At 38.6% G+C, this 27,731-nt stretch overlaps 1 protein-coding gene across 1 annotated transcript in view; it reads left to right on the top strand.

Annotated features, from left to right (window-relative positions):
- Positions 1-228: 228 nt before the first annotated feature.
- The window catches only part of ntm (neurotrimin), a 42,840-nt gene continuing 15,337 nt past the window's right edge, over positions 229-27,731 (top strand). The window contains exons 1-2 of the mRNA XM_026329387.1: positions 229-455; positions 20,469-20,594. Of these exons, the coding sequence (XP_026185172.1) occupies positions 374-455; positions 20,469-20,594 (208 nt within the window). The 5' untranslated portion in view covers positions 229-373. The remainder of the gene's footprint in view (positions 456-20,468; positions 20,595-27,731) is intronic.

The raw sequence follows: 27,731 nt of genomic DNA, 5'->3' as shown, positions 1-27,731 counted from the left end.
GCCTACAACAGAGTAGTGAGAATGAAATGTTTACTTATTAGCGTGTATACATGATGTCCAGCAAGAATGCTTGTTATAAATTTAGCATTGTCATATTTGTCAGTTCTAGGAGATTTAACATTACCTTATAGTATTTACTCCACCTTAGTAAAATCCCTCATTTTAAAATTTTAATTTTAAAAGGTGTTTTTTTTTTGTTTGTTTTTTTTTTTTACTTTCCAGGTGCGCACAGGGGGACGTTGTCACACACACAGCATGGCTAAATCGGTCAAGTATTCTTTATGCTGGAGAAGACAAATGGTCGGTGGATCCCAGAGTGAGTCTGGTGACCCTTAATCAAGAGGAATTTACCATCAAGATTGAAAACGTGGACATGACAGATGAGGGGCAGTATGTGTGTGCGGTCCAGACAAGCAGTCGACCAAGAACAACCTCAGTGCACATCCTTGTCCAAGGTAACACATTACTACTTACAACGCAAAAAACAAACAAACAATAAAACAATAGAAATATTATTCATTTTAATATGTGTCTTGGCTAGGCAGGTGTTTAATGTAATATTGATGTAATATCGAGGCACATTTCTATCATTTGGTGAACGTGTTCTCTGATTATGCACATTTACCAGCATCACACTGAAGTAGTGTTCTATTTTATTCATACAGTGTAACAGTTTAGTTTTATATTGTGCTGGTTTGCTTTGCATGACTAATAATGGTGTTATTCCTGGCCAGCACATGAGGGCATAAGTGAACAAACCAGAGTAGAAACAGACATGTGCTCTTTTTATTGAAGCTCATTTCCTCATCCATTGCTCCACTGGAGCAATTATGAGCTAAATGCCTTGCTCAAGGAGAGGTAGGGGAGTGTGTTCCTCATTCACCACATTAGGTGAGGTTAATGGGGAATACCAGATGTTAAGATGCCTTGGCTAAAATGTTGAGTGCAGGTATAATAGTGTCCTCATAGAGATTCAGAGCACAGTGAGGTGCACTGTGCTGTATACACATACTTTAGCATAATGAAACTATTTAATGGTAGCAATTTAATATGCAGATGATCTGGGCAGCACAAAGTGCTGCTCATAAGATATAATCTCACATTAACAGAAAATGAACCAAATATTATTGGCCAAGTTGGGGTTTTTTACAATTTAAGTTTTATTTTAATGAACAATAATAATGATACAAAAAGTATCAGCCAAGACCCACCTGCATTTTGTAATTAAACAACAATGTTATTAAAATAACTTGTTGTACTTAAGTTTTTTTAAAAGATTAAACTTGTTTTATGACTTCTGGGTTGATCAAATATGAGTTAATATTTAATCAATGAATAAAAAAAGGATGGTGGTAACACTTCTGTTGAAACATGTTTTCTTCAAGTTTTATTTTATTTTTATTTTATAAAATCATAGTGTTAAAGTAATTCATTCAGTAATTCATAATTCATTTCTTTTAGAAGAAACCAACAAAATTAATCTTTTTTCCCTTTCCAAAAATCAAATAAAAATACCTTCTTTCAAGGCCTATACATACTCTGCGAGAACAGAGAAATTTGTTCTATCTCCCAGGGCTGTGAGAATAGTGAATGACATTTTGTTCTTTCAGCCCTGGTTTGGGAGTTCTTGCAGCTTGTTCTCGGGACATCATCTGGGCAGCACCTTTTGTGCTGCACTGGGAGGAACTTCCCAGGAGTTCTGCACTTGAGATTCTCGTGGCGTTTGAAGTGTCCTGTGTATGAAATGACCTCGTGAAAACGAACAAATTTCTCTGTTTTCCGTGGAGTATATATCAGGCTTTGGAAATACCATGCATTTTGAATGCAATCATGGCCAATATCAATTGTTATCCTGTCGATAATTATGCTTCAATGGCGCAAACTGCACTTACCAATGGACCAGAAGGTGCATGTCACTGACATGTGACAGGTGCAAAAGTCGTGTTGGTGACGTAATATTCAGAGCAGCAAAATCAACATAGAAAGGAGATTGACATCGATGGTTGGGTGATGAAACACAGTACCTTCAAATGGAAAATAGCTGTTCATGTCCTGATTTAAGACAATGTCAATCCAAACTGCAATTTTGATATTTAATAAAACCTATACCACCTAAGTACTACTCTCTCTCTCATATATATATATATAAAGTGAGAAGATGAACAATACAGTACACACTGAAAAAACACAAGGTGGCACCTACTTACACATAAAACTACTAATAAGATAGGATATGATCCAGACACTAATCACAATGTGGTGCATTGTGATTTCAACATGACCTGATTTAACAGAGTGCACTTCAGTGTGATACAATGTGACTGGATGATTTAATGGAATGATTCTGTGCAATTGAATGAAGTTATTATATGCTCAAGATTAACAAGAAGAATCAAGTCTAATGTGAAAAACAATGGGCATAACACTTTTTAAGCAGCAGGTATGCTGACTAAGCAGAAAGCAAAATGTAAACATAGCAGTCGAGTAGGTCTGATCAGGGGTTAAGCGTAGAGAAAGTTAAGGCTGAAAAAAGCCCACTGTTGTATGAGTGTTGTCAATTGCATGACACTGGCGTTGTGAGTTAGCTAGTAAGAGATGAAATAAAAGTGTTTCAGTTTCTGCAGAGTGTGGGTTTTGGGTAACTATGGTGTAGTCAACCTTGGAATATCCACCATGCAGTATAAAAAGGTGAAGACACATCGTGTGTGACTGTCGTGCTAATGCTAGTTGTTCATGTTAATCATGTGTTAGCTAGTGCAACCACTATTACCTTTTTTTTTCCGGACTATAAGTCGTACCCGAGTATAAGTTGCTTTAGCAAAAACAGCTTTGTTGAACAGAAAAACATATCTAAGTCACTTTGGTGTATAAGTCACATTTCTAATTATACTAATTATAATCTAAATTAGCCTATGAAGAAGATAGGCTAGGCATAACAACAAGCAGAAGTGCATTATGAAATTCAGTTCATCCGTGTCAAGTATCTATGGCTTTTTCTTTAGGAATGTAAAAAGCCATTTTGCAAATGCATGCACCAGCGCACACCTCATTTTTCTTTTATAAAGAGCTAAAAATTTTTTGAGTTTTGGAAAAACTGTTCAGTGGTACATCACCGTAGTCTGTTTGGCAAACAGATGGACATTAAAAACCTCTGGATTTAGATTAATAGATTCTGACGTCTTGTGTTTGTGTTGGAGATATTTTATAATAATTAATAAAATTACGCCATTGCATGTGCACTGCTGCCATGTGTCTATGTGACTGTTTCTGATTTGTGGCCTGTGTAAAAATAACTAATGAAGTTAAGAGACAAATAAAACTTAAATTATGACCCCAGCCTTACTGCCAGAACAAAACAAACTGGAATCAAACCTAAGTTGCTCCTTTCACAGTACTACATTTTGTACCTTCACCATCCTCCCCAACAATTAGCTGTGGACTGCTCTTCCTTATGGTTTGAGAGTTGGTTTAAAATAGCCAGTAGTGCAGTACAGTTACACCTTCGGTCTCCCCTCTCTCCGATCAGCTCTATTGTGTTTTAATGAAGCCCAGTTGTGGCTAAAGAAACTGGGGCCTTGGGCACATATTGTCTCCTTTGGATGTGCCATGCCTAGCTCCTCAAGGGAAAGTCATATTTTTTGGAGCTTCCTTTGGTTCCAGTGTGATTTGATTGCTATCCAGATTGTAAATGCATTATGCTACAATGCCTTTAATTTCACTGGCCATGTGGGCATGTTTTGCTCTATTTTTGTGTAAAACAGCAAAACATTTTGCTATCATGGTGTGGTGCATATACTTTGAGTTAGCAGAACTTCAACTTTTTTATTTAGTCTAATAGATGAAACGTGTAAGTTTGAGAAACAATAAAAAAAAACTGAAAAAAAACTGAAAAAAACTTTTCTTTTTTCACATTTTTACTGTATCAAATTTGCAATAACACAGATCCAAGCAATCTGATCTTAGAAATAGAAACAGAAGAAGTAGAAGTAGAAATAGGTCTCTTGTTTTAGTTTCAAGTCTGGAAATGCTTACTGTCTTTAGTTTTATTGTTGTTTCCTCTTTTTACGCATTTATCTCTAGGCATTTTCTAAATCTTCAGTAGTGTGACAGACAAAGTGGCAGCTACTGTTTAGCTGCACATACAGGGACACATCCTGCTCTTTTAAAATTTTATCGTATACTGTCCTATTACAACTTTTTTTAAATGCAGGGGCATTTAACAGGAAAGACAAAGGTTTACCATATACCTGTCTGCACTGACATTTTTCTGTATATTGTGTTTATATGTTGTCACTGTGTAACCACATTTTAGTGTAGATTTAACAGTGCTGATTTTGCTGTGTATACATGTACAAACTGCCAAAACATCTGATCCTCGAGCACTAAAGTCTATAGCTTTAATTTCATTTACTTAAAAGTTTTATTTTGTGCAGTCTTACAGTGAAAGTTAGACTGCAACCTCAAACAGAATTGAACTCCAGTCTCTTGCATGAAAGCGTTATTTACCTCTGCCACTTTTAATGATTCCCAACAGCTGTGCACCTCAGTTCTGCAGCACTGCAAAAAAGTTACAAAAATATTCATATTCCACCTGTAGTAAGACAGACAGCAGGCTTCAAGTTAAAACTTATAAAACCAAGCCATTCTCAGTGCAGGACCAACTGGTCTCTGTGCAGCTGCTGTGAGATGAGTGTGCAGGAACAGTCTCCAATGTGGAAACGGCTTGTTCTGATGAAATTTGGCTGTAGGTAGTCTGCCTTACGCCGGTTGTAAAAGGCATTGTATGTGTTTTTACAATGTTTTGCTACTGACTTATTGATCCAAGAACTCGGAATCTTTCCAACATCACCAATACCCCCCCAACCCCTCCACCCCTTGGGGCATGGGAAGCCTGGGTAGTAATGCACTCACACTTCAAAAATTTGTTACTACTCATTTCCAATAATTTCCCCTCAAAATAACTCAACACACAGCCATTAATGTCTAAACCGTTGGCAACAAAAGTGAGTACACCCCCAAGTGAAAATGTCCAAATTGGGCCCAAAGTGTAATATTTTGTGTGACCACCATTATTTTCCAGCACTGCCATAACGCTCTTGGGCATGGAGTTCACCAGAGCTTCACAGGTTGCCACTGGAATCCTCTTCCACTCCTCCATGATGACATCACAGAGCTGGTGGATGTTAGAGACCTTGCACTCCTCCACCTTCCGTTTGAGGATGCCCCACAGATGCTCAATAGGATTTAGGTCTGGAGACATGTTTGGCCAGTCCATCACCTTTACCCTCAGCTTCTTTAGCAAGGCAGTGGTCATCTTGGAGGTGTGTTTGGGGTCGTTATCAAACTGGAATACTGCCCTGTGGCCCTGTCTCTGAAGGGAGGGGATCATGCTCTGCTTCAGTATGTCACAGTACATGTTGGCCTTCATGGTTCCCTCAATCAACTGTAGCTCCCCAGTGCCGGCAGCACTCATGCAGCCCCAGACCATGACACTCCCACCACCATGCTTGACTGTAGGCAAGACACAGTTGTCTTTGTACTCCTCACCTGGTTGCCGCCAGGCACGTTTGACACCATCTGAACCAAATAAGTTTATCTTGGTCTCATCAGACCACAGGACATGGTTCCAGTAATCCATGTCCTTAGTCTGCTTGTCTTCAGCAAACTGTTTGCGGGCTTTCTTGTGCATCATCTTTAGAAGAGACTTCCTTCTTGGACGACAGCCATGCAGCCCAATTTGATTCAGTGTGCGGCGTATGGTCTGAGCACTGACAGGCTGACCCCCCACCCCTTGAACCTCTGCAGCAATGCTGGCAGCACTCATACGTCTATTTCCCAAAGACAACCTCTGGATATGACGCTGAGCACGTGCACTCAACTTTTTGGTCGACCATGGCAAGGCCAGTTCTGAGTGGAACCTGTCCTGTTAAACCGCTGTATGGTCTTGGCCACTGTGCTGAAGCTCAGTTTCTGGGTCTTGGCAATCTTCATATAGCCTAGGCCATCTTTATGTAGAGCAACAATTCTTTTTTTCAGCTCCTCTGAGAGTTCTTTGCCATGAGGTGCCATGTTGAACTTCCAGTGACCAGTATGAGAGACTGAGATCAATAACACCAAATTTAACACACCTGCTCCCCATTCACACCTGAGACCTTGTAACACTAACTAGTCACATGACACCGGGGAGGGAAAATGGCTAATTGGGCCCAATTTGGACATTTTCACTTAGGGGTGTACTCACTTTTGTTGCCAGTGGTTTAGACATTAATGGCTGTGTGTTGAGTTATTTTGAGGGGACAGCAAATTTATTCAGTTATACAAGCTGTACACTCACTTCTTTACATTGTAGCAAAGTGACATTTCTTCAGTGTTGTCACATGAAAAGATATGATAAACTATTTACAAAAATGTGAGGGTGTACTCACTTCTGTGAGATACTGTATATATATATATATATATATGTGTGTGTGTGTGTGTGTGTGTTGAACACGACACTCATGAATAAGCGCTGAGAGAACTGTTGTAATGCTACTACATGAGTAGCCCCAGGGAGAGGGATTACATGAAGAGGATGTGGGACCTGTGGAAACGTCAAAACATCTAGACTAGCACCAAAACAACTAGTAGCTCAGTGTTCCAGCATCTGCAAACAGCAACTGCTATCACAACTAGAGATTGAAGAGATACAACACAAATGCTATGGAAAGGGGGAGCCATGACATGAGGTCAGGGGGGAATAATGTCATCCCCATCTGAGTTTGGGTACAAACCCCCACACGCTGAACACAAGAGCATCTGACCTGAGATTGAAGATCATCAGTAAGCTGGACACCTGGAACCTCCACAGCTGGTTACCAAGACTAAGTGAAGTACCCTTTGAAAGTCTACTAGAAGATATGTATGCAGCATTACGAACAGACCAACAGAGAGAAGTTAACGACTATCAGAACTGCAGAGGTGGGATGAAGAAAGAGTTGGGTAACAAGTACAACAAGCTACCCATACCAGAGGCCCTGGAGACTGCCAAGCAATGACTCACAGCATTGTCCACACACCTGAAGAGGTACAGCAGAGAAATAGAGAGAGTGTGAATGGCTACTACTGTATTTAAACTGATCTTCCATGGACCAGTGACAAATCACAATACAGTCATCTCAGGCACAGAAAAAAAACAAAAACAGAAATCCTACAAATCCCATCATGCAGCAAAAAGTGACCTCACCATTGTAGCAAAAGGAAAATCCTACTTTGATTTAGACCTCAAACATTCCAAAAGGTGGAGGTACAACATTCCAGGACCCAGATCCTCACCATAAACACATCAAGTAAGTAAGGTTCAAGATATTATCTTAAAACAAACACTCTAAAGACTTATCTTATCTTTGAACCCCGGCTAACACTAAAAAGGACACTCCATCCAAGCTATAACTAAGGAGCTAGCATCCACGAACAGGAGATAAATGGGCAGGTCCTCTTACCTGTGAATCTCAAGGGACCCCAGAGCTAAGCCAGACATTGGTCTTAATTCATTACTGTTTTGTTACAGGATTCAACTTAAAGTACTGATGGAGCCACAACGACTCCTACTGGAGGAATTATCCCTATGTAAACCAGTTAGAGATTAATAATATGGTAATTATCCATATTAACCAATGTATGTCAATATTGTAATTGTATCCGAATATCTGAATTATGAGTGTTTTTGCCATTCAAGTCTTGCGTAGTTAAATAATCAATTGTGTTACCAGGTGATCAATTACAATTGCACTGAAATTACACTGAATTAGTATTATAATCAAAACTTCTGTTATGAATATTTGCCTGATTCTGTTAACTTGGTCATGAGTAATAGGAAAGTACTACAATAGTCAAACTGACAGTGAAGTAATTCCTCTGAAATCCACAATTTTGAGCAAAGGATTAATACTTTCCCTGCCTGTAGGCAAACCTCTGAGTTGGTCTATGGCTTTGAATTCCCCTTCCTCTTGGCAAGAGCAGATAAAAGTTGAGACCATCCTTTGTTCACTCTCTTCCTGCTTGTTCCTCTCGCTCTTTTGCCCTTTGACTGGTTTTTGCATCTTTCTGCTTCCATTCGAATTTTTGTCCTTTTTCCGAATTAGTTGTTTAGTAACTGTGCATGCAACTTTTAAATACTTTATTTTTCTTTAATGTTCAAGTTACCAGTGACAAGTTAGATAGCAAAGTTTTTGCATTTTTCCAAATCACTAATTGAAGACACACGGCAGCAACTCATCAGCCCAGCTGAGTTTCCAGGCAACCAAAGCATCTTGGGGCCCCTCTGACCCTTCGGGTGACGAAGAGGTATTTCAAGTTCGTCAACCTGAAGTTCGCCTCGGGAACACCCAGACTGAACGACATCGTGGGGTACCATCATCCAACCTGGGTGAAACTGCAAGCAAAGTAGGCTATGCCTGCCTCTTTCTATTCTCTGAATCAGCTGGTGTCTCACTAACTGCCGCACCCAATAATTTTTCCAAATTGTTCATACTTATTAAGTATTTACATACTTATAGTCGCTAATTCCTCTTATCAGAGTCGGTGATCAAACTACAATGCCACTTTGACTATTAACAATTAAAATCACCTAAAAGTAGATTAGTTCACTGGTCATTTATGTTATTTGCAGTAATCTTTGAAGTAAACAATTCTATCATACATGTTCAGTTTTAATAAATGACGGAAACCTCAATCCTTCTCTTCTGGTCTCTTTTGGTTGTGAAACTATAAGATCACTGTTGGGTATCAAACTTATATTCAGATTTCCAAATTGATAATTGCATTCATATCATCTGAACGGCTAGTCCCCAAAAATTTCTTGTGCTCCAAGGTAATTAAGTAATTGATCATTTTCATAAAAATAATTAAGAAGTGATTAACTCAAAATCGCTACACAATCTCAACGAGATGCTGGGTTGGATGTAAATATCCATGAGAGGCGACATCAGCTTCACAGAATAATCCGACAGAGCATCTCGGCGAAGAACAGACGCCCTGGGCCTGAAGCTGAAAGACTTCCAAGGAATGCCAGTGCACCTCCTGGAAACCTGCTGGCCCGACTGCAGTCAGACCAGCCCACAGCCAGATGGCCTGGACTTAATCCCCGCAGTCACATAAGTATCCTTGGTTGTGCTGATGTTCTCAGATGTATCTCAGTTGATCTCCATAGTTACCAGTCAGCTTTCCATACTCCTAAATTGCTGTTTACAGTGGGTACGGAAAGTATTCAGACCCCTTTAAATTTTTCACTCTTTGTGTCATTGCAGCCATTTGCCAAAATCAAAAAAGTTCATTTTATTTCTCATTAATGTACACTCAGCACCCCATCTTGACAGAAAAAAACTGAAATGTAGACATTTTTGCAAATTTATTAAAAAAGAAAAACTGAAATATCACAAATATCACCTTTGTTAGACCCTTTGCAGTGTCACTGCAAAGGGTCTGAATACTTATGACCATGTGTATAACTCACATGCTATCCATTTCTTCTGATCCTCCTTGAGATGGTTCTGCTCCTTCATTGGTGTCCAACTGTGTTTAATTAAACTGATTGGACTTGATTAGGAAAGGTCTATATAAGACCTTACAGCTCACAGTGCATGTCAGAGCAAATGAGAATCATGGGGTCGAAGGAACTGCCCAAGGAGCTCAGAGACAGAATTGTGGCAAGGCACAGATCTGGCCAAGGTTACAAAGGAATTTCTGCGGCACTCAAGGTTCCTAAGAGCACAGTGGCCTCCATAATCCTCAAATGGAAAAAGTTTGGGACGACCAGAACTCTTCCTAGACCTGGCCGTCCAGCCAAACTGAGCAATCGTGGGAGAAGAGCCTTGGTGAGAGAGGTAAAGAAGAACCCAAAGATCACTGTGGCTGAGCTCCAGAGATGCAGTAGGGAGATGGGAGAAAGTTCCACAAAGTCAACTATCACTGCAGCCCTCCACCAGTCGGGGCTTTATGGCAGAGTGGCCCGACGGAAGCCTCTCCTCAGTGCAAGACACATGAAAGCCTGCATAGAGTTTGCCAAAAAACACATGAAGGACTCCCAGACTATGAGAAATATGATTCTCTGGTCTGATGAGACCAACATTGAACTTTTGTGTGTGGAGAAAACCAGGCACTGCTCATCACCTGCCCAATACAATCCCTACAGTGAAACATGGTGGTGGGAGCATCATGTTGTGGGGGTGTTTTTCAGCTGCGGGGACAGGACAACTGGTTGCAATTGAAGGAAAGATGAATGCGATGTACAGCGATATCTGGAAGAAAACCTCTTCCAGAGTGCTCAGGACCTCAGACTGGGCCGAAGGTTCACCTTTCAACAGGACAATGACCCTAAGCACACAGCTAAAATAACAAAGAAGTGGCTTCGGAACAACTCTGTGACTGTTCTTGACTGGCCCAGCCAGAGCCCTGACCTAAACCCAATTGAGCATCTCTGGAGAGACCTGAAAATGGATGTCCACCAACGTTCACCATCCAACCTGATAGAACTGGAGAGGATCTGCAAGGAAGAATGGCAGAGGATCCCCAAATCCATGTGTGAAAAACTTGTTGCATCATTCCCAAGAAGACTCATGGCTGTACTAGCTCAAAAGGGTGCTTCTACTCAATACTGAGCATAGGGTCTGAATACTTATGAACATGTGATATTTCAGTTTTTTTTTTTAATAAATTTGCAAAAATTTCTACATTTCTGTTTTTTTCTGTCAAGATGGGGTGCTGAGTGTACATTAATGAGAAATAAAATGAACTTTTTTGATTTTGGCAAATGGCTGCAATGACACCAAGAGTGAAAAATTTAAAGGGGTCTGAATACTTTCCATACCCACTGTATGTATCAGTATCTTAAGGCCAATACTGAAATAAAACTATGGAAACAAACTAAACCATTAGACAGTACATGGAACTTAACCACAGAGAAAAGCTTTTTTGACAGTGTCAGAGCTGTAGAGAATATGAAAAAAAGGCCATAAAACAAAAAGAGTGAATTGTGTTAGCTGGTGAGTTAACAGCTAAAAGGATTAAATTAGATTTGACAGTTGCCCTTAATTTCCTTGTCAAATTCAAATGGTGACAAAATTTCACAAAATAAATCACATCATAAGTCCTTTCACTTGGTATTTCATGGTGTAGTTATGTTATCACATTTGCTAATCGCTAACCTGACGCATTTTATTAATGCAAGTCAGCACATCTGTTGGTGGTGCCAAGTTGGACAAGTTGGCCTCAGTACTGTGAGTAAATGTATTGTAATTATGGGCCTAGTCATTTTCCACTACTGTTATATTAAAAACATGCAGTCTTCGGTGGGTCTGCAGTGTGCACTGGTATTGTCAAATGGATCTTGACATTTTCTTGACGAACAAGCCCCATCTGCACTCTGCCAGTGTCCTTTGGTGAGCATGTACTTCAAGCTTGTCATGCTTCAGTTGAATGACATTTTATCAATGCATTATGTGTTTTACACAAACTTCTATCTAGAAACTTTTAATAACTAAACAACACACTGGCTGATGCTTCATAATATACTACATGCAGGGTGATTGAATAGTATTTATGTTAAGTACAGTCGTTTAAAGCCACAAGCACACTGTGCTGTGTCTATGATTAAAGCTATTTTGCTGTTACAGCAGCTTCAATGGCATAGACCAGCTTCTTAAGCACAGTGATATCAAGTTTTGTGGAGGAGTTAAGCACTTGTAGTCCTGTGATGGACTGCTTACCTGTTCAGGGTGTACCTCTGCCTTTCACCCAAAGAGATCTTGGATAGGCTCCAGTAGATCCCATCCATCCATCCATACAAGATTGCAGCTACTCCTCCACCTCAACCTGTGCTTCGAGGAACATGACAATTTTTATGACTGAAGGGGGTTGATTCATGCAGACTGACATATTCATTCTGCTGCAGCCAGGTTTCAGTAAGGCAGAACAAGTCAATTTGGTGATCAGTTATCAAATCATTTACTAACCAAGATTTTTGATGAAAGAGACCTAATATTTAATAATCCACATCTGACTGTTCTGTTTTTCTGTTCAATAAGAGGAGTGGTCTTTTATTAGGTTTTTATGAATAACTCCTCTTCTGTTAACATCTGATTTATATGTTCGAGGGGCAGACACAGTCTCTATGTGGTTTGAGGGGGGTGACGGCTCTAAGGAAACTGCAGAGAGGCGTTTTAGACTGAGTCTCTGCGTCCCAGTCCCCAGAGTGGGGACAAATTTCTAAAGATGAGAGCTGCACCATTCAAAGTGGGATGGATGCCGTCCCTCACTACCAGACCGGGTTTTCCTCAGAAAGTGGCCCAATTGTCTATGAAGCATTGTTTGCTGGACACCACCTAGATAGCCAGTGGCGGAACTGGTAAGACTGGGGAGGGGTCCAGAGAAAATTATGGATTTTGGCAAAGTTTCACACTGACTGAACATTAATTTTACTGACCTCCAGCGTAATCGGGTGTCATTGCTGCCGACGTGAATAACAATTTTTCCATATTTACGCTTAGTCTTAGCCAGCAGCTTCAGATTTGACTCGATGTTGCCCGATGTTATGTTAGTTGCTGGTGTCTCTAGCTTTGCATTTCTGACTATGGAATTGCTAATTATCCATCCATCCATCATCTATACCCACTTATTCCTAACCAGGGTCACAGGGATCTGCTAGGGCCTATCTCAGCACTCTTTAAGTGGTGGTATAATTGTCATTGCAATGTGAACTGCCCAAACTGCCGCCCAAACTGAGCCCGGTTCTGCTGGAGGTTTTTTCTTCCGTTAAAGGGAGTTTTTCCTCTCCACTGTCACCAAGTGCTTGCTCATAAGGGAATTGTTGGGTTTTTAGTTTTAGTTTTTGTAAAGTGCCTTGAGATGATTTGTATTGTGATTTGGCGCTATACAAATAAAATTGAATTGAATTGAATTGAACTTTTAACACAACAAAGTAAATATTTCCCTTGTGTAAATTCTGCAATGGTGAAGAAGAATGGTGCCAAGACATATCAGTCTTGTGCCCTCACATACTGTGGACAGTTGGTAAGGTAATCCTCACCCATTTGCTCCAGCTTGTCCGTCAGAAGCCTTGGCTGTATGGTGCTGAAGGCACTGGAGAAATGAAAGAATGATCCTCCCAGTGCTCCCAGACACTGTGAGAAAGAGCTCTGTGTAGATGACAGCACCTGATGCCAGACTGGAAAAAAAAACAAAGCGGGTCCATAGATGAGGTCACCAGAGGGTGCTGAGAGACCCCTGTAAGTCTATATCAGGTTATAGGAGGTTATGGAAATATTCAAATTGCATAACCTGCCATCCAATAAATTATTCATGAGGATGTTGTCTTACAAACAATTTTCATGACACTAAAACAATTTAAGCACTGATGACAGTATTCATGTGCATTTAGTTGGTCTTCAATAGATACGTATCTTTGTTACTTTGAAATGGACATGGCAGAGTTAGCTTGAACATATCTGTCAAGGATGTTATTTGCAGTTAGTAGGTTTTCCTGAATAAATAAGTGTGATACAGCCAGAAGAAATATGAGGCTACATATTCAGATGTGGTTTCGAGTGATATCTGAATGTGTGTTAACAAACCACACAAATACCTAACACTTTTATTTGCCTGTAAATGCAGTCACATTAGAATGCTAAAAGCTACAGAAGATGTAAAACATTTATAAATAAGCCAAACAAGCAATTAATATACAAATAATGAGATGTGAACTCCAAACAATGAATTATTCTTCCTCTCCACACTGGTCATCAATGATCCCTTTCTAATGCATCACGATGTCCTATGTATTCAGACACAATGCAAATATTATTGAGGTGGTGTGTTTGCATGCATAAGTCAGTGTAAATTTGAAAAAAAAAAGTAAGTATTTCAGTTTGAGCAAAAAATGTGCCCTAAACTTCAGGATAATAAATTAATGTAGATTTGATTACCTTTCTCTTACATTAGTGTTGTTCAAGGATTTCTAGGATATCCTCACCCCCTGTAAAGAGGAATAATAACAAGCATACATAAGTACACAGGGGTTGGGTGATGGAAAAAGCAAAACTGAACCTATCCATTAAGCAGGATTAGGTTTTCTCAGGAGAATGTTCTTTACAGATGCGGCATAATTAATCTTGATCGTAAAATGCAAATACCGTCATGGTCTAATGCACATTAAAAATGTTGGACTTGGCTAATTGGTGATTGGCTGACCTGTGCCAACCTGTGTAACATTAGTGTCCTCATAGAGATCAAATGCACTGTGTGTAATGTAGACAATTAAAATTGACATTATTTAAAAATGGTTATCTAGTTCAAAACAATCAACTATAAGCACAACCTGGGGGAAAGGTGTATTTTACACAAACCTCAATATCATGTTGAAAAGAATTTAAATGAGGACAATCCTCATTATGACATTTATAAGCAGATGTGTGTGTTCAGTGAAACTCCACATAGAAAAAGAAATGTATTTTTCTGAAATCAACAGCAGTAACAACTCACGTGTTTTCTACAGTGAGTAGATTAATAAACCCTCTGTCTCCATTGCCATCAGAACTAATTTCAACATCTAAATGCAACCAATTTGCATTATTTTTTAATCACAAGGTTCAGAGTATTAAACAAGCAATAAATTGCAGAACACAGATAACAACTCTGCAGCCAACCAGAAAACACTTGATACAATCTGACACATTTTACACCTGTAAATGACAAAACAGTTGAAGAGACCATCTCCGGTCTGAGTTTATCCAAATTGCTGCCTTGATGTTTTACCCACTAGATTTCTGAAATCAGTACTAAGCAGTTTGTTACCACAACTCACTCAATTAGTTAATAACTCATTAAAGTCTGGAACATTTCCAAGGGACTTGAAAATTGCTGTCACCAAGCCTCTCCTAAAGAAGAGCAGTCTTGATGCCACAGTACTGAACAACTACCAGCCCATATCAAACCTGCCGTTTTTAGGCAAAATCCTTGAAAAAGTTGTTTACCAACAATTTACTGACTTTCTCATGCTAAACAACTGATAAACAACTTTGACAATTTTCAGTCAGGTTTTAGGCCCCATCACAGCACTGAAACTGCACTCATCAAAGTGACAAATGACATTAATCTGAACACCAATGCTGGCAGAGTCTCTGTTTCAGTACTGTTGGATCTAAGTGGTGCTTTTGACACATTAGACCATGTGATCCTATTAAAGGTTAGAGGACTGGATAGGCATCTCTGGTACTGCCTTTAAATGATTTAAGTCCTATCTTGAAGACGATAAGTACTTCATTGAAATTGGTAACTGTGTCTCAGACCACATGGCGTTGACATGTGCGGTCTCCCAGGGGTCTATCTTGGGACCCCTTTTGTTCAATCTTTACATGTTTCCCTTAGGCAAGTTAATATGCAGCAAAAATGTGTCCTACCATAACATGGCAGATGACACTCAGATTTACATATCACTCACAGCAGGTGAATATGAACCAGTCGATTCACTGTCACTGCATTGAACAGATCACTGTGTGGATGCAAAACAACTTTCTCCAAATAAACAGTGACAAGACTGAAATAATCATCTTTGGGCCACAGAAACAAAGAGAAATTGTCAGCAGTCACCTTGAGTCTCTTTCTCTAAAATCTAAAAGCCAGGTTAGAAATCTAGGGGTAATCATGACTTCAGACTTAAATTTTAACAGCCACATTAAATAAATATCATCATCAGCATTTAACCACCTCAAAAACATTGCCAGAATCAAAGGGGTCATGTCTAAAGCAGACAGGGAAAGACTCATCCATGCATTTAACTCTAGAAGGTTAGATTACTGTAACAACCTCCTCACAGTGCTCTGAAAACAAGCTGTAAGGCAGCTGCGATACATTCAGAACACTGCTGCTCTGGTTCTGACTAGAACCAGGAAGTACAACCACATAACTCCTGTTCTCAGATCTCTGCACTGGCTTCCTGTTGCTCAAAGAATAGACTTTAAAACAGCACTGCTTGTGTATAAGTTGCTTAATGGCTCAGCTCCACAGTACATCTCTGCCATATGAACCATCTCGAACTCTGGGAACATCAGGGACAGGCCTTCTGCTCGTGCCCAGAGTCAGGAATAAACATGGAGAAGCGAAAAGCTTTTCTATTTACATCTGCATATGACAACTGAAAGTGTTTTAACTGCACTCATTCTCTTTTAATTTTATTTCAAGTAAATTTTCTATACTATTTGCTGTTTCTTATTTTGATTTTTGGTATGTACTTTTAACTTGTGTTTTATTTCTGTAAAGCACTTTGAATCACTGTATGAATTGAATTATATAAATAAACTTGTCTTGCCTTCATTTACATGATGAAGTTAAAATATAGTCATAGAATTATTTGTGGAACCACACATAATATTTCATTCTAGATTCGTTAGGAATTCAGGGCTTATTTTTGTTTTTTATTTTTAAAAATATGTAGACATTTTTCAGTGATAAATCAACAGCCTTGCCTCTATCTGCATGAAGCTTGAATGAATGTTTCTATTTTTGGTGAAATCTTCAGAAATATGTAAATTCATTTATGTAATATATTTACTGATCATCATGGTGTTGTATTGGACTGCACTGTATTCGGAGGTGTCTGTATGTTTGTCCTCTCCATTTAGACAGATGATGAGGACAGAATATTGCATACCCCTCTAAATATAGTGCAGTCTATGATGTAGCAGAAAATTCTGAGCTTATTCTGAGGTGTGCACAAGAACACCTTGTTTACTGTAAACTGTAAAAATTAAAACCTCTCTTGCAGCAGGAATCACATTGTCTTTTAAGTGATCTTCTGTTTTTTTTATTCCAATGAAACAGTTATGTTTTGATTGAGCAGAGCTTGACTGTAGGCCTACTGCAATACAGGCATAATATATAGCACGTATTAAAACAAGATTTGCATGTTGTATTTTGAATTTCCCTCACCATTTATTAACACTGAAAGCAACCCATTCTCACAATGCTTTTATGATTTGAGCCATCGTGCATCAGCATATAGATTATGTTATGATATTAATTATTAATAACAGACAATGGTCAGAAAACTTAAAGGCCTAGAATGATAAAAATACTCTTATTGTTAAGGTGAATGTAACTTGTCAGTATTGTCAGACTTTTTTCCCTTCTGTAGCCAAAATGTAGCTGGCATTTCTGTGGACTTTTTCACTTTTTTTGTTGTTCTTATTAGAGTATTTCAGTGATTCTTATAAATGATCAATAAAGGTAACAAAGGCTCTAATCCATGCAAATAGGTTTATACTCCTAACTGTAACCATCAGTTTTCACCTTGGAGCAGCACTCTCAATGGAGTTGGTAATATCTTTCCCAAAGTGCTCTGTATTATAGATCTATCTTTTTCATGGTCAGAGGCAATTTGCTCTGCAATCTTTTAAAATTGATGTATAAAGTTTATCACTAGAGGAGATTTTTTTGAAAACATCAACATCTTCTTGAAATAACAGATTATGTTGTTTTTTGGGTGTTATTTGTGTAAAAAACTTTAGAAATTCTTTGTTCCCCACAGGTAGCGCTGCATGTGACCATTATTCACTTGGAAATTATTTTTTTTTACATAGATGTAGTTCATCAATCCTGGTTACTGAAAGATTACATTGCAAAGATTGCATGTGCCACATTCTCATGCACTGTGAATTGCTAAAGTGGTTGCCTGACAGGACCTTTCTCCAGTACTTCATTTAGAAGACAGCTTGATTAAATCAAATCAAATCAAATTTCTTTATTGTCATACATCATGTACACAAGTGTACTGATGGTGAAAGTCTTAGGTACAAGGCTGTGCCATGGCAGTACAAGCAGCAAGATGTGAGAAATTAATAATGTACATAAATAACAATATACACATTTTACACAATATACACATTTGCACACTACACAATAGACAATTTGTACACAAGATGTACACAGTACACAATATACACATTTACATCATTTACACATAATGCTCAGTATACTGGAGAGACTTATAAATGTATGCATAAGACTTATAAATGTATGTATAAGCTGTCTGCTTTGAGGAAAAGATCAGTAGCCATTAGAAGGCAGCTAAGAAATCAATACATTATTGCAGCTGTGGTTTATAAAACTGTAAAAAGGCAAGACAACTCCTAACACATTCAAAGTTCATTGAAAAAAGGTGAAATGATTTCAGAGGTGCTTTGTGTTAATGTAAACAAAAACAGTACTTTTCAAATTTAGGGAGCAGAATCTAGTGAGCCATGAAAACATGTGCACAGGTTCTATACAGGACACTATACAGGAAACATTAAATCTGAGTGTCAGGTACCTTCAGTTTTAAATAGTGATGCTCTTGATCATGCATGTTCAAGCTAATAAGATGTCCAACTATAAACAGAAGCTCTAATGCAGATATAAAATTGTCATCCTTAAAAACTGCTGAAGCAAAATAAGTAATGGCAAGTTGGACAAAGTAAGGTGCAGTGTTTTGAAAGAGCATTTTAACAGTTTATGAGATCATAGCTTGCAATTCTAAAGTCACCCTCATTGTGCCCCTTCAGTGCTTTTATTCGAACCTGCATTTTGTATACATTTAGCTAGGGCTCATTTGGTATTTAAAGTATAGTTGGTTGGATCTCCACCATATTTAGAAGCACTGATAAAATCAGGAAGCAGAACATCAAAACACAGGACAAAAAATATATAAAAATAATACTGAGTAGTATTAGATCCCATGGGGGACAGCAGAAAGAGGTGATGCTTAATCACTGTTTAAACTGATATGAGGCAGCTGCCAAACAACATTTTCATTAATTTGAAATGTGTTTCCGGACACCTGATGCATCTAAGTCCAGTAATATCTTTGTTTTAATTCAAGCTAGCAACCCCTGAGGGAAATAGCTGTTATTTTAAATGCCCCACTGTGTTCAGCAGCTAGTTTCAGACAGTGTCTCTCTGCTGTTTGCTTCTGAATAGACCCACACTCCTGAATTGGTTTCACTTCACACCTGGCCTTAATAGGTTCATTAGTTAAACAAAAGAAGTGAGCTCAGGTGAGGGTCGTTAGGATCTAATAGTAGACTCATGTGACCCCTCAGATTCACCAACTGGCTGCAGAGTGTGTCCTCCCTGGAAGACATTTAATGTGTTCCTTAATTTTCTGTGAACAGATGAAAGGGCAGCCTGGTAGATTGAAGACAGGTTATGTCTGAACCCTCCACCCCTGTTAAGGGAGGGTTTTTCCACTTGGACATATATAGCTTCTCTGATTCCTCTCTCAAACCACTTATCTTCTCTGTCCAAAATATGTACATCACTGTCTTCAAATGAGTGTCCTTTAAATGGAGATGTACAGCTGGTTGCGGTCCTGAGGAGCTGCTCCTCCTGTGCTGGACCGTCCTCCTGTTAAGTGGTTGTTTGGTTGCTTGGTTTCTCCAATGTAGAGCATTCTTCCTTACACTGGAGAGCATATACTACAGTGCTCCTCTTATGTTTTGGTGTCCAGTCTTTAGGGTGAGCCAGTGTCAGTGGGTTGGTGAGTTTGAAGTGAACTGGTGTCTGATGTTTCCCAAAATCTGTTTAAGCCTCTCTGAAACACCTGCTACATAGGGAATAACCAGGTTTTTCCTCTGTGGATCTTGAGGCTCAGCTGTGTCTCTTGTTCTTCTGTCTGATGTGGATGTTGCCCACTTTGGATAGCCACGGGTTTTGAGGGTTGTCTTCAAGTGTGTGTCCTCCTTTCTCTTGGCCTCTATAGAGGTAGGGATGTTGTTTGCTCTGTGGCATAAAGTCTTGATAACTCCTAGTTTGCGTTGCAGTGAGTGATGGGAGTCAAAAAGAAGGTATTGGTCTCTGTGTGTGTGGGTTTCCTGTAGACTTCTATCTCTAGGTTACCATCAGACCCGATGGCGACCTCATAGTCCAAAAAGGCTAGCCTGTTCTCTTTAGTGTCCTCTCTGGTGAATTTGATGTTTGCGTTTACTGCATTGAAGGCTTGAACTTCCTGGGTCTTGATTTTCACCCAGGTGTCATCCACATATCTGAACCAATGGGTCGGGGGGGACAGACTTGAAGACAGCCCTGTCCAGTTGCCATGACTCAACTTCTAGATAACTTCACCTGGACAACTAAGAATCTTCACAGTCAATGCCTTTAGTACAAAATATTTTCTAAAATACCCACTTTTCCTTGTAAGTATAATATACAGTACAAGACTTTTTTCAGTGTGATATTAATTATCCTCTAACATTCTGTTGCTGTTCATACAATGTTTTTAATAATTTATTTATTTTAACTGTCAATTGGTCCCATTCAGTAAAACTCATATTTGCAACTTTCAAGCACCCTTCTAGTACAGCCGTGCATATACAGACTTTAAGGGGTTACTAAATCAGGCTGGGGGACTAAACATTGAGACAGCATGTCAAAGTCTACACATTGTGCTTATTTTTTTTCTTTCACAGTACCACCAAAAATCATCAACCTATCGAGAGATATTGTGGTAAACGAAGGTGCCAATGTCACCCTAATGTGCCAAGCCAGCGGTAAACCAGAGCCTTCTACCAGCTGGAAGCTCATTTCCTCTTCAGGTAACTTTTTTGTCTATAAATAAATCTTTACATTTTTCTGTTATACTCATAGAGTAGTTTCTGCTTAAATGTAGTACATTCTGTTTTATCTGTTTTCCTCATGATCTTTCTCTCTGCCCTCTCTCTCTCTTCCCCTCACTTTTCTACACTTACGACTATATCTTTGACTTTGTTTGACCCCTGGTGGATTTCTCGCTTCACTTATTACCCATCATTACCTGTTTACAGATCGTCTTTGCAATGTAATTGTTCATCAGAAAATAAACTGTCCTTTGTGTAATTGGGCTAATTAATTATGATAATTGGAAGGATGTAATTGTTGTGGAGGCACTTTGAATGTCAGGATTAATGCAGAAACATTAACACTGTGTGGAACATCATGCATAGACAAGCATGCCACAGGAAGTGTTAAAAATCAGGTTAGTTGCATTGTATAAGCTCACTTTCATTTTTTGCTTTATTCCTTGCTGATGACTGAATTAAGTTGCTATTTGTTCAAGCACATAGGTGTGCTTTATTTAATCAGGAAAAATGGTTACAATAAAAATTAATTAGATTTAAAATACTCACATTAATAATGAGTTAGACATTAAAAGACAAAATATTTTTGCTTCTCTCTGCCTTGTCCTTTGTGTTGAAACAGGGATCTGGGAACTGAAGTGTTAATATGAGTGTGACATACCTATCATTAAGGAGATAAGCATTGAGAGGGGACTCTGATTGGCTGCTATTTTTGAAATACTACATGTGTGTGCATACATTACTGTGCAGGGTTTTAGACAAGACTGAAGAAGTTATTATTTGGCTCCTTACTTTTCTTTCTGTTGTGTTATAGACTGAAGGTATTTGCCTGCTACCAGTCATACTCTTGTATCACATGTCAGAAGTCTGGAGACTTTCATATCTACAAAAACTGTGACATCAATAAGGCAATTATTGCACAAATTAGAGTATTTTTTTGTTGACACGTGTTGTCATTCTGTGATTTGTGTCTCAGGAGCTTCTCTGCATCTGTGAAGCATTTATCAGTAACAGAACCCCGCAGCTCTTGAATGAACAACAGACACTCAATCAGTCTCCCATCCTACTGTAGCATGCTTAAAGCTGGATTCACTGCTTACTGCACCAGAAGAACATCAATATTTATATGTTGTTGTACATCACAAATTCCTGATGTAGAAGAGGTTAATGATATTTCCCATTCTGGATTGAGTGACATTCATTGTCGGTATCTACCAACCAATAAAACTTTGTTTAATGAGAAAGCATTGGAGCCATGTCGGTTTCAGGTTTCTGGATTGCTGCTGAATGGATAGCATGCAGGGCTAAGCCAAGAAAACAGTATACTTCTGGTTTATTACCTTATACAAAAGGGTAATGTGTCAGACTGAAGTTGAAACTTCTTATAGAGAGGATTCTGCAGGTTACAAAGATGTAGCAGCAGAATATTTGTGACTCCAAATATATACTTGTCTTAGCTACCCTATAGATACTTAGCACAAAAGATGTAACACTAAGAAAAAACAATCAATTTAATTCAATTTTTGGCATTAGTCCATCTTATGCATAATTATTCAGGCTTATTTCTGTCAGTCAGCATCAATTCACTATTAGTGAATGTAGTACATCTAATCAACCTATTCTATATTCTCTTTTTCTTTGGCTTATTCACTTTCTCAATAAAGGAGTGAGGTTAGAAATTATATTGGCAGTCTACTTGACAGGTTTCCAAATACGGCAGACATAAGGAAGGATAGTACATATATTTTAATTGTGAATTCATGGATTCAGACTACAGCAAACATTTCTGGACTTGACCGGCAGATTGTGAGTGGATCATAATTGGAGATGTTTTTAAAAATATCTCACTGTAAATATCTTATAAATATCTTATTCGATAACTTGTCAGTGAAACTGATAAAGAATGAGTTCTCTAGTGGGCCAGGTCTTGTGAGGAACAAGCTAATATTTATTATACTTATATTTATTTATTTATTATTATACTTATATTTTTATAAGTTATGTCTTAAGCACAGGTGATGATGTTAAAGCAGAAATTAGATTTTTAAGGGGTTTCTACAATCAAGGTTTAATAATCAGCATTGGTACAATTTTTTTGACTGGTACAAATGATTACAGACTACTGTAATATTAATTTGAATGTATGTCATTTCATTGAGGTTAGTGAAAATATGCAGGAATTGATAAGTCCTTTGACAACAAAAAGAAACCACTACAGTTACAGTACATATGTTTGTGAAGCTGTAATGTTCATTATGAAAGAAGCTACATTTTTTGGTGCTAAATAGGGAGAGCACCAAGCTTCAAAAAGATATGGTAGTTGGTCTAACAACTACGACATGATTTCACATTTGATCCACAAATATTAACCTCGGAGAATGTCAGGGCATCACCAAATTGATCAGGATCCATATGTGTATATATTTCATGTCAATTTAGCTAGTACTTTCAACAGGACCAACTGTACTGTATTTTAGCGTAAATTCTATACAGCGCAGACGTATCACATAGCTTATATACTTTTAATATGAAAGCCCCAATAATCCATCTTCACTTGAAATCCAAGGTCCCAACAATTCAATTCTTTTTAATTAAATTTTATTTGTATAGTGCCAAATCACAATTTAAAAAAATAATCTCAAGCCATTTTACATGATAAAGTCAAGACTTTTGTTTTAACATAGAAAACCCATCTCAAGTAAGCACTTGGTGACAGTGGAAAGGGAAAACTTTCTAAGAAAAAACCTCCAGCAGAACCGGGCTCAGTTTGGGCGGCCATCTGCCTCGACCGGTTGGGGTGAGTGGATAGAGCAGAGAGAAAAGAACAGCAACAATAAACAACAAATAGACACTGCAGGTTGGTGGGACCAGTAACTGCACATCAGCAATATACAGCTCCAGGACCAGGGACACCTGCAGAAGGTACAAAGAGAGAGAGAGAAAGGGAGAGAGAGGGAGAGAGCACAAACTAGGGGAGAGAGAAGGCACAAATTTAGTGACATCGTGGCATATTTACCAACCCTCCCAATTTTCCCTGGACAGTACCCTCTCTCTATTTTTTCCCCCAGTAAAAATTCTCCCACATTTCTCCCAATTTACAACCAAATTTCACTTTCCTCCTCTTTTATCACAGCCTGTTCCTGGTACTATGCATCATTTCATTTCTTTTCACAGTTACCCTTTCTTGGTATGCATGTGAGTGCCGTTCATACCTCCTGCTCCTGCAGGGAGACATGGAAAGCAAAAGAAAGAAATCTTCATTAGACTTATACTGTATAGTTAAATTTGCACTTACTTTCATCATCTGTTTTATTAATGCATGGTTTATTTTCAGAAGGTTCTGTTACATCTTTTTTTATTTGTTCTTTTTTGTTATTTATAGGCTATTATGCAACAACTTTTTCTGGTCAATTCAATTGACAATGAATTGGGTTACGTATGGTCCATGATATTAAATGAATCTGACACCTCTAAACAAATGAAAACTCTTTTTAGTTTTTCAGCTTATTTCAGAGTTCTTCCTAAAGGAGGTACATTATTTTGCATTGTCTGTATTTACTAAGAATTAAAGGTTGAATTAAATGTGTTTTGCATAAAATTGCTGTTGCAGTATGCCTGTTACTATTTTTATGTTCATTCTTTTAAAGTCACCAGAATGTAGGAAACTGTCTGAAAATCTTTGTTCGGACCCCCCTGCTTTGGTTTTGAATCTTCCCAATTTTCTAGGTTTAAAGGTCGGCAAGTATGATGGTGGCATATAGAGTAAATGTGAGGGGGACGAGAGCTTGGTGCTTGGCAGTCGAGGCCTATAGCAGCATAACTAAGAGATGGTATAGGGTCACCTGAGCCATCCCTAACTATAAGCTTTGTCTAAAAGGAAAGTTTAAAGTCCAACCTTAAATGAAGACTGGGAGCTGGTTCCACGAGAGGAGCTTGATAGCTAAAGGTTCTGCCTCCCATTTTACTTTTGGAAACTCTGGGGAACTATAAGTAGACCATGAACATTTATCTGGTCAATAAGATTCAAACAGTTAACTGTGTCTCTTCTATTAGACTGATGAGTCTCAGTCCTGAAGACAGCTTTTTCATTGTTGTGTCCATTCATGAAAACATTGCAACATTTAATGGCTTATAAATACAAATGTCCAGGGGTGATACAGGAGTGTAACCTAGTTTCTCATGCAGTACTTGTCATGAGTTAAAATTAACATGCACGTATTAAAGGGCAAGCTTAAAAAGCAAAGGCTAATTAGTAACCACATTTCCTCCAGTATGTGGCATGTGACCCCTCCAGCAGCACCAGATTTCTTCTAAGACATCAGTATATGAATACTGAAGTGTTGGAAATACACTTAATATAGTCTTACCTGTAACCAGTAACATTGTTGCAGCCAGGTAGACAGGAGGTGACTTTTCTGCAGTTCCAAATATTGTACTTACCCGTTTTTCTTAAGTACTTTCAGGTATACTGCAGTTGAACTGATCTGTTTGGAACAGGAATCCACACAGCTTAGGCAGTCATTAGCAGGGAGCCTGCCACTTCCCCTATTCACACTGAGAAACTAGGAACTTAATGTCAGTGGTGCCCACGCCATTTGAGCCAGCAATGAACAATGGTAGACTCTTGTTAATCACTGAACATGACCATGGTAGACAGTATTGTGACATGTTCCTGATGGCAGCTCCAATGGACAGACATAGGTGGCTGGGTGACACAAACAGCCATATTAACTTGTGCTGTACTCTGGTGTAATGATGCAATAAGTTATTGAATCTTAGTGCATGATGTTATTGTCAAATGTTAATTTGACATTTATCTCATTATTACATTCTGTTGTATACTCATACAGTAGCTGGCTTGAGTGTTCACCAGCAGGAAGTCAAAGAAGTGAGGAACACATTGAAAGGTGGTGATACATTGTGTTGCTGGAGAATTTTGGCTTGCTAATGTTAGATGTCAGATCGCATTGTGGATTCCAGGCATTTTGCTCACGGTTTTTCTTAGAAATGTAGGGTTCAAAACAAAGCGCCCAAAGGGGCGTAAATCGGGATGACACATATTTTTGGCAAGATTGAACCACCTTTCTCTTTGTGCATTATCATGAACTGGTTCCAGCATACACTGCTGATGGCGTCCTGCTGTAAAAGACGCATTTTTCCATCAGTTCTTCTAAATGTGCCATCTGTTCTAATTTCCTATAAATAAATCTTGAAGTGGGATTCAGGAGGTTGAATTATATATGAGGCATGGGTTTTATAGTTAACTATATGTGACATACACATGTTTAGTCAGATGTCGCTCTGTTTATGTTTCAGAAATATGAACTACAAGCTGAAGTTAGTGCTTTGGTGATTTACTAGCCCAGGGTGTTCACTGTGCCTTTATGACATAAATGGTTTTTAGCCTCTCTATTGTAATGCTGATGTTTTCTAATGGTGTCTTTTCCAATAAAGCAAAGACCTTAAAACTTTATTTTTTATGGTGACATTTGGGATCACAAACTGTGAGACAATATGAAAATATGAGACAGCTACAGAAGAGTGTGTGCAAGCAAATCTGTTTGTGCAAGAAAGTTCCTACAGTTCCACCAAGAGTTAGTTTTCATGCAATACCAAACTGATTCAGATTATGTAAAATAAGCCATTTTTCAGAGTGGCAGTCCCCTATTATTCTCTATTCTGCCCTTATCGCAGGGCTCATCATGATCAAAATGAATGTTGTGACTAGACGCCTATGTTTGTTTATCTGTTTAATCCATATCTGAGATATTTCACTGAAATTGTCGTTTCACAGACACCAACAAAAGTACAATTCTGGGATGTCCATTGGCTTTTAGTTTTGTGTTCTTAGAATAAAAATGTAGATTAAGGTTACCTTGAGAAACCGCCATTTTGAATTCTCTTTTGCAAGATAAAAACGGTTTTTTTAGTTGTGTTTATTATTCTGTCAAATTGCTCACTTTCAGTGTTTTCGATTCTGCCTGCCATTTTTGAATGATTTTTTTTCCTGCCTGTTTCAAATCCCATATTCAACCAAGGCTTTGATAAAGAAGGCTTGGTAAGAATACAGAGTCACACTGCATAGCTGTCACCCTGCCTCAAAAAGAGAGCAGCAGAGCAGAGCAGAAGATGTCCCAGTACTTAGTGAAGTCCAAACTTATGTTCCAGTATCTCCCAGCTGCAGAGCTACTCTCCCCCAGCCCAGGGACATTCAGTGTGGACCCAGCTATTTCAAGCACTCTGGGGTGTTAAAAAGAGTGAATGAAATAAATAAGCATCTTATGTATGCGTGTGTATGCGTGTATGTGTCTGTGTGTGTGTGTGTGTGTGTGTGTGTGTGTGTGCATAAAGATTGATGATTTCAAGCACAGTCTGGGGCTCTCGCATATCCATGACCTAGCTTCCACTCACCTTTGATAGATAGATGGCTTTAGGGGCTTGTGGCAGATCAGAAGAAGATCCTTGGTATCTTCCACAGACAACATAATCTGACTGCAAAGTTTGTCAGCTCAGATGGCCAGCCGACACCCCATTGCATTAAGGCAGCCAAGATGAACATGGACATGATTGAATTTGGCCTAGGAGCAATAATTTTTTCCAGATTTGTTGCTTGCTTGCAAATATTCATTTGAAGTTGGAGTTGAAGGAGTTAGCAGTTGTAGTAGATAGGAATCTTTGACCCTTTTGAAGGTGATAGAAAGCCCTTACAAATTCGTATAGGTAAATAGATGGATGGCTGGACAAAGTTTATTATGGCAATGGCAGTTTTATTTCTATAGCACTATTTACTACAACCAGAGTTGACCAATGTGCTTTATAATAGAATAACTAAAAGCAATAACACAATAAAAAATAAAAGCAGTAAAAGCAATAAAAAAATGATAAAAGATAATGATAAAGAGTGTTTCAACCAGCGTTAAAAGCCTTATCGAACAGATAGCCCCAAAAAAATAGCCATAGACAAAGCCATTCTAATAAAAATCAGCAGATCATTCCAGAGTCTTGGCACAATTATAGTAAAAGCGTGATCACCCCTGCACTTCCGCATCGTCTTAGGGATAACCAAGAGTCTCTGGATAGAGGACTGGAGGGATTTGGTTACATTGTGCTCTATCA

This window comes from Mastacembelus armatus, chromosome 14 (assembly GCF_900324485.2).
Source record: "Mastacembelus armatus chromosome 14, fMasArm1.2, whole genome shotgun sequence".
Taxonomy (NCBI): Eukaryota; Metazoa; Chordata; class Actinopteri; order Synbranchiformes; family Mastacembelidae; genus Mastacembelus; species Mastacembelus armatus.
The sequence above is the reverse complement of the archived record's forward strand: the minus strand, read 5'-3'. Positions and strand labels throughout refer to the sequence as shown.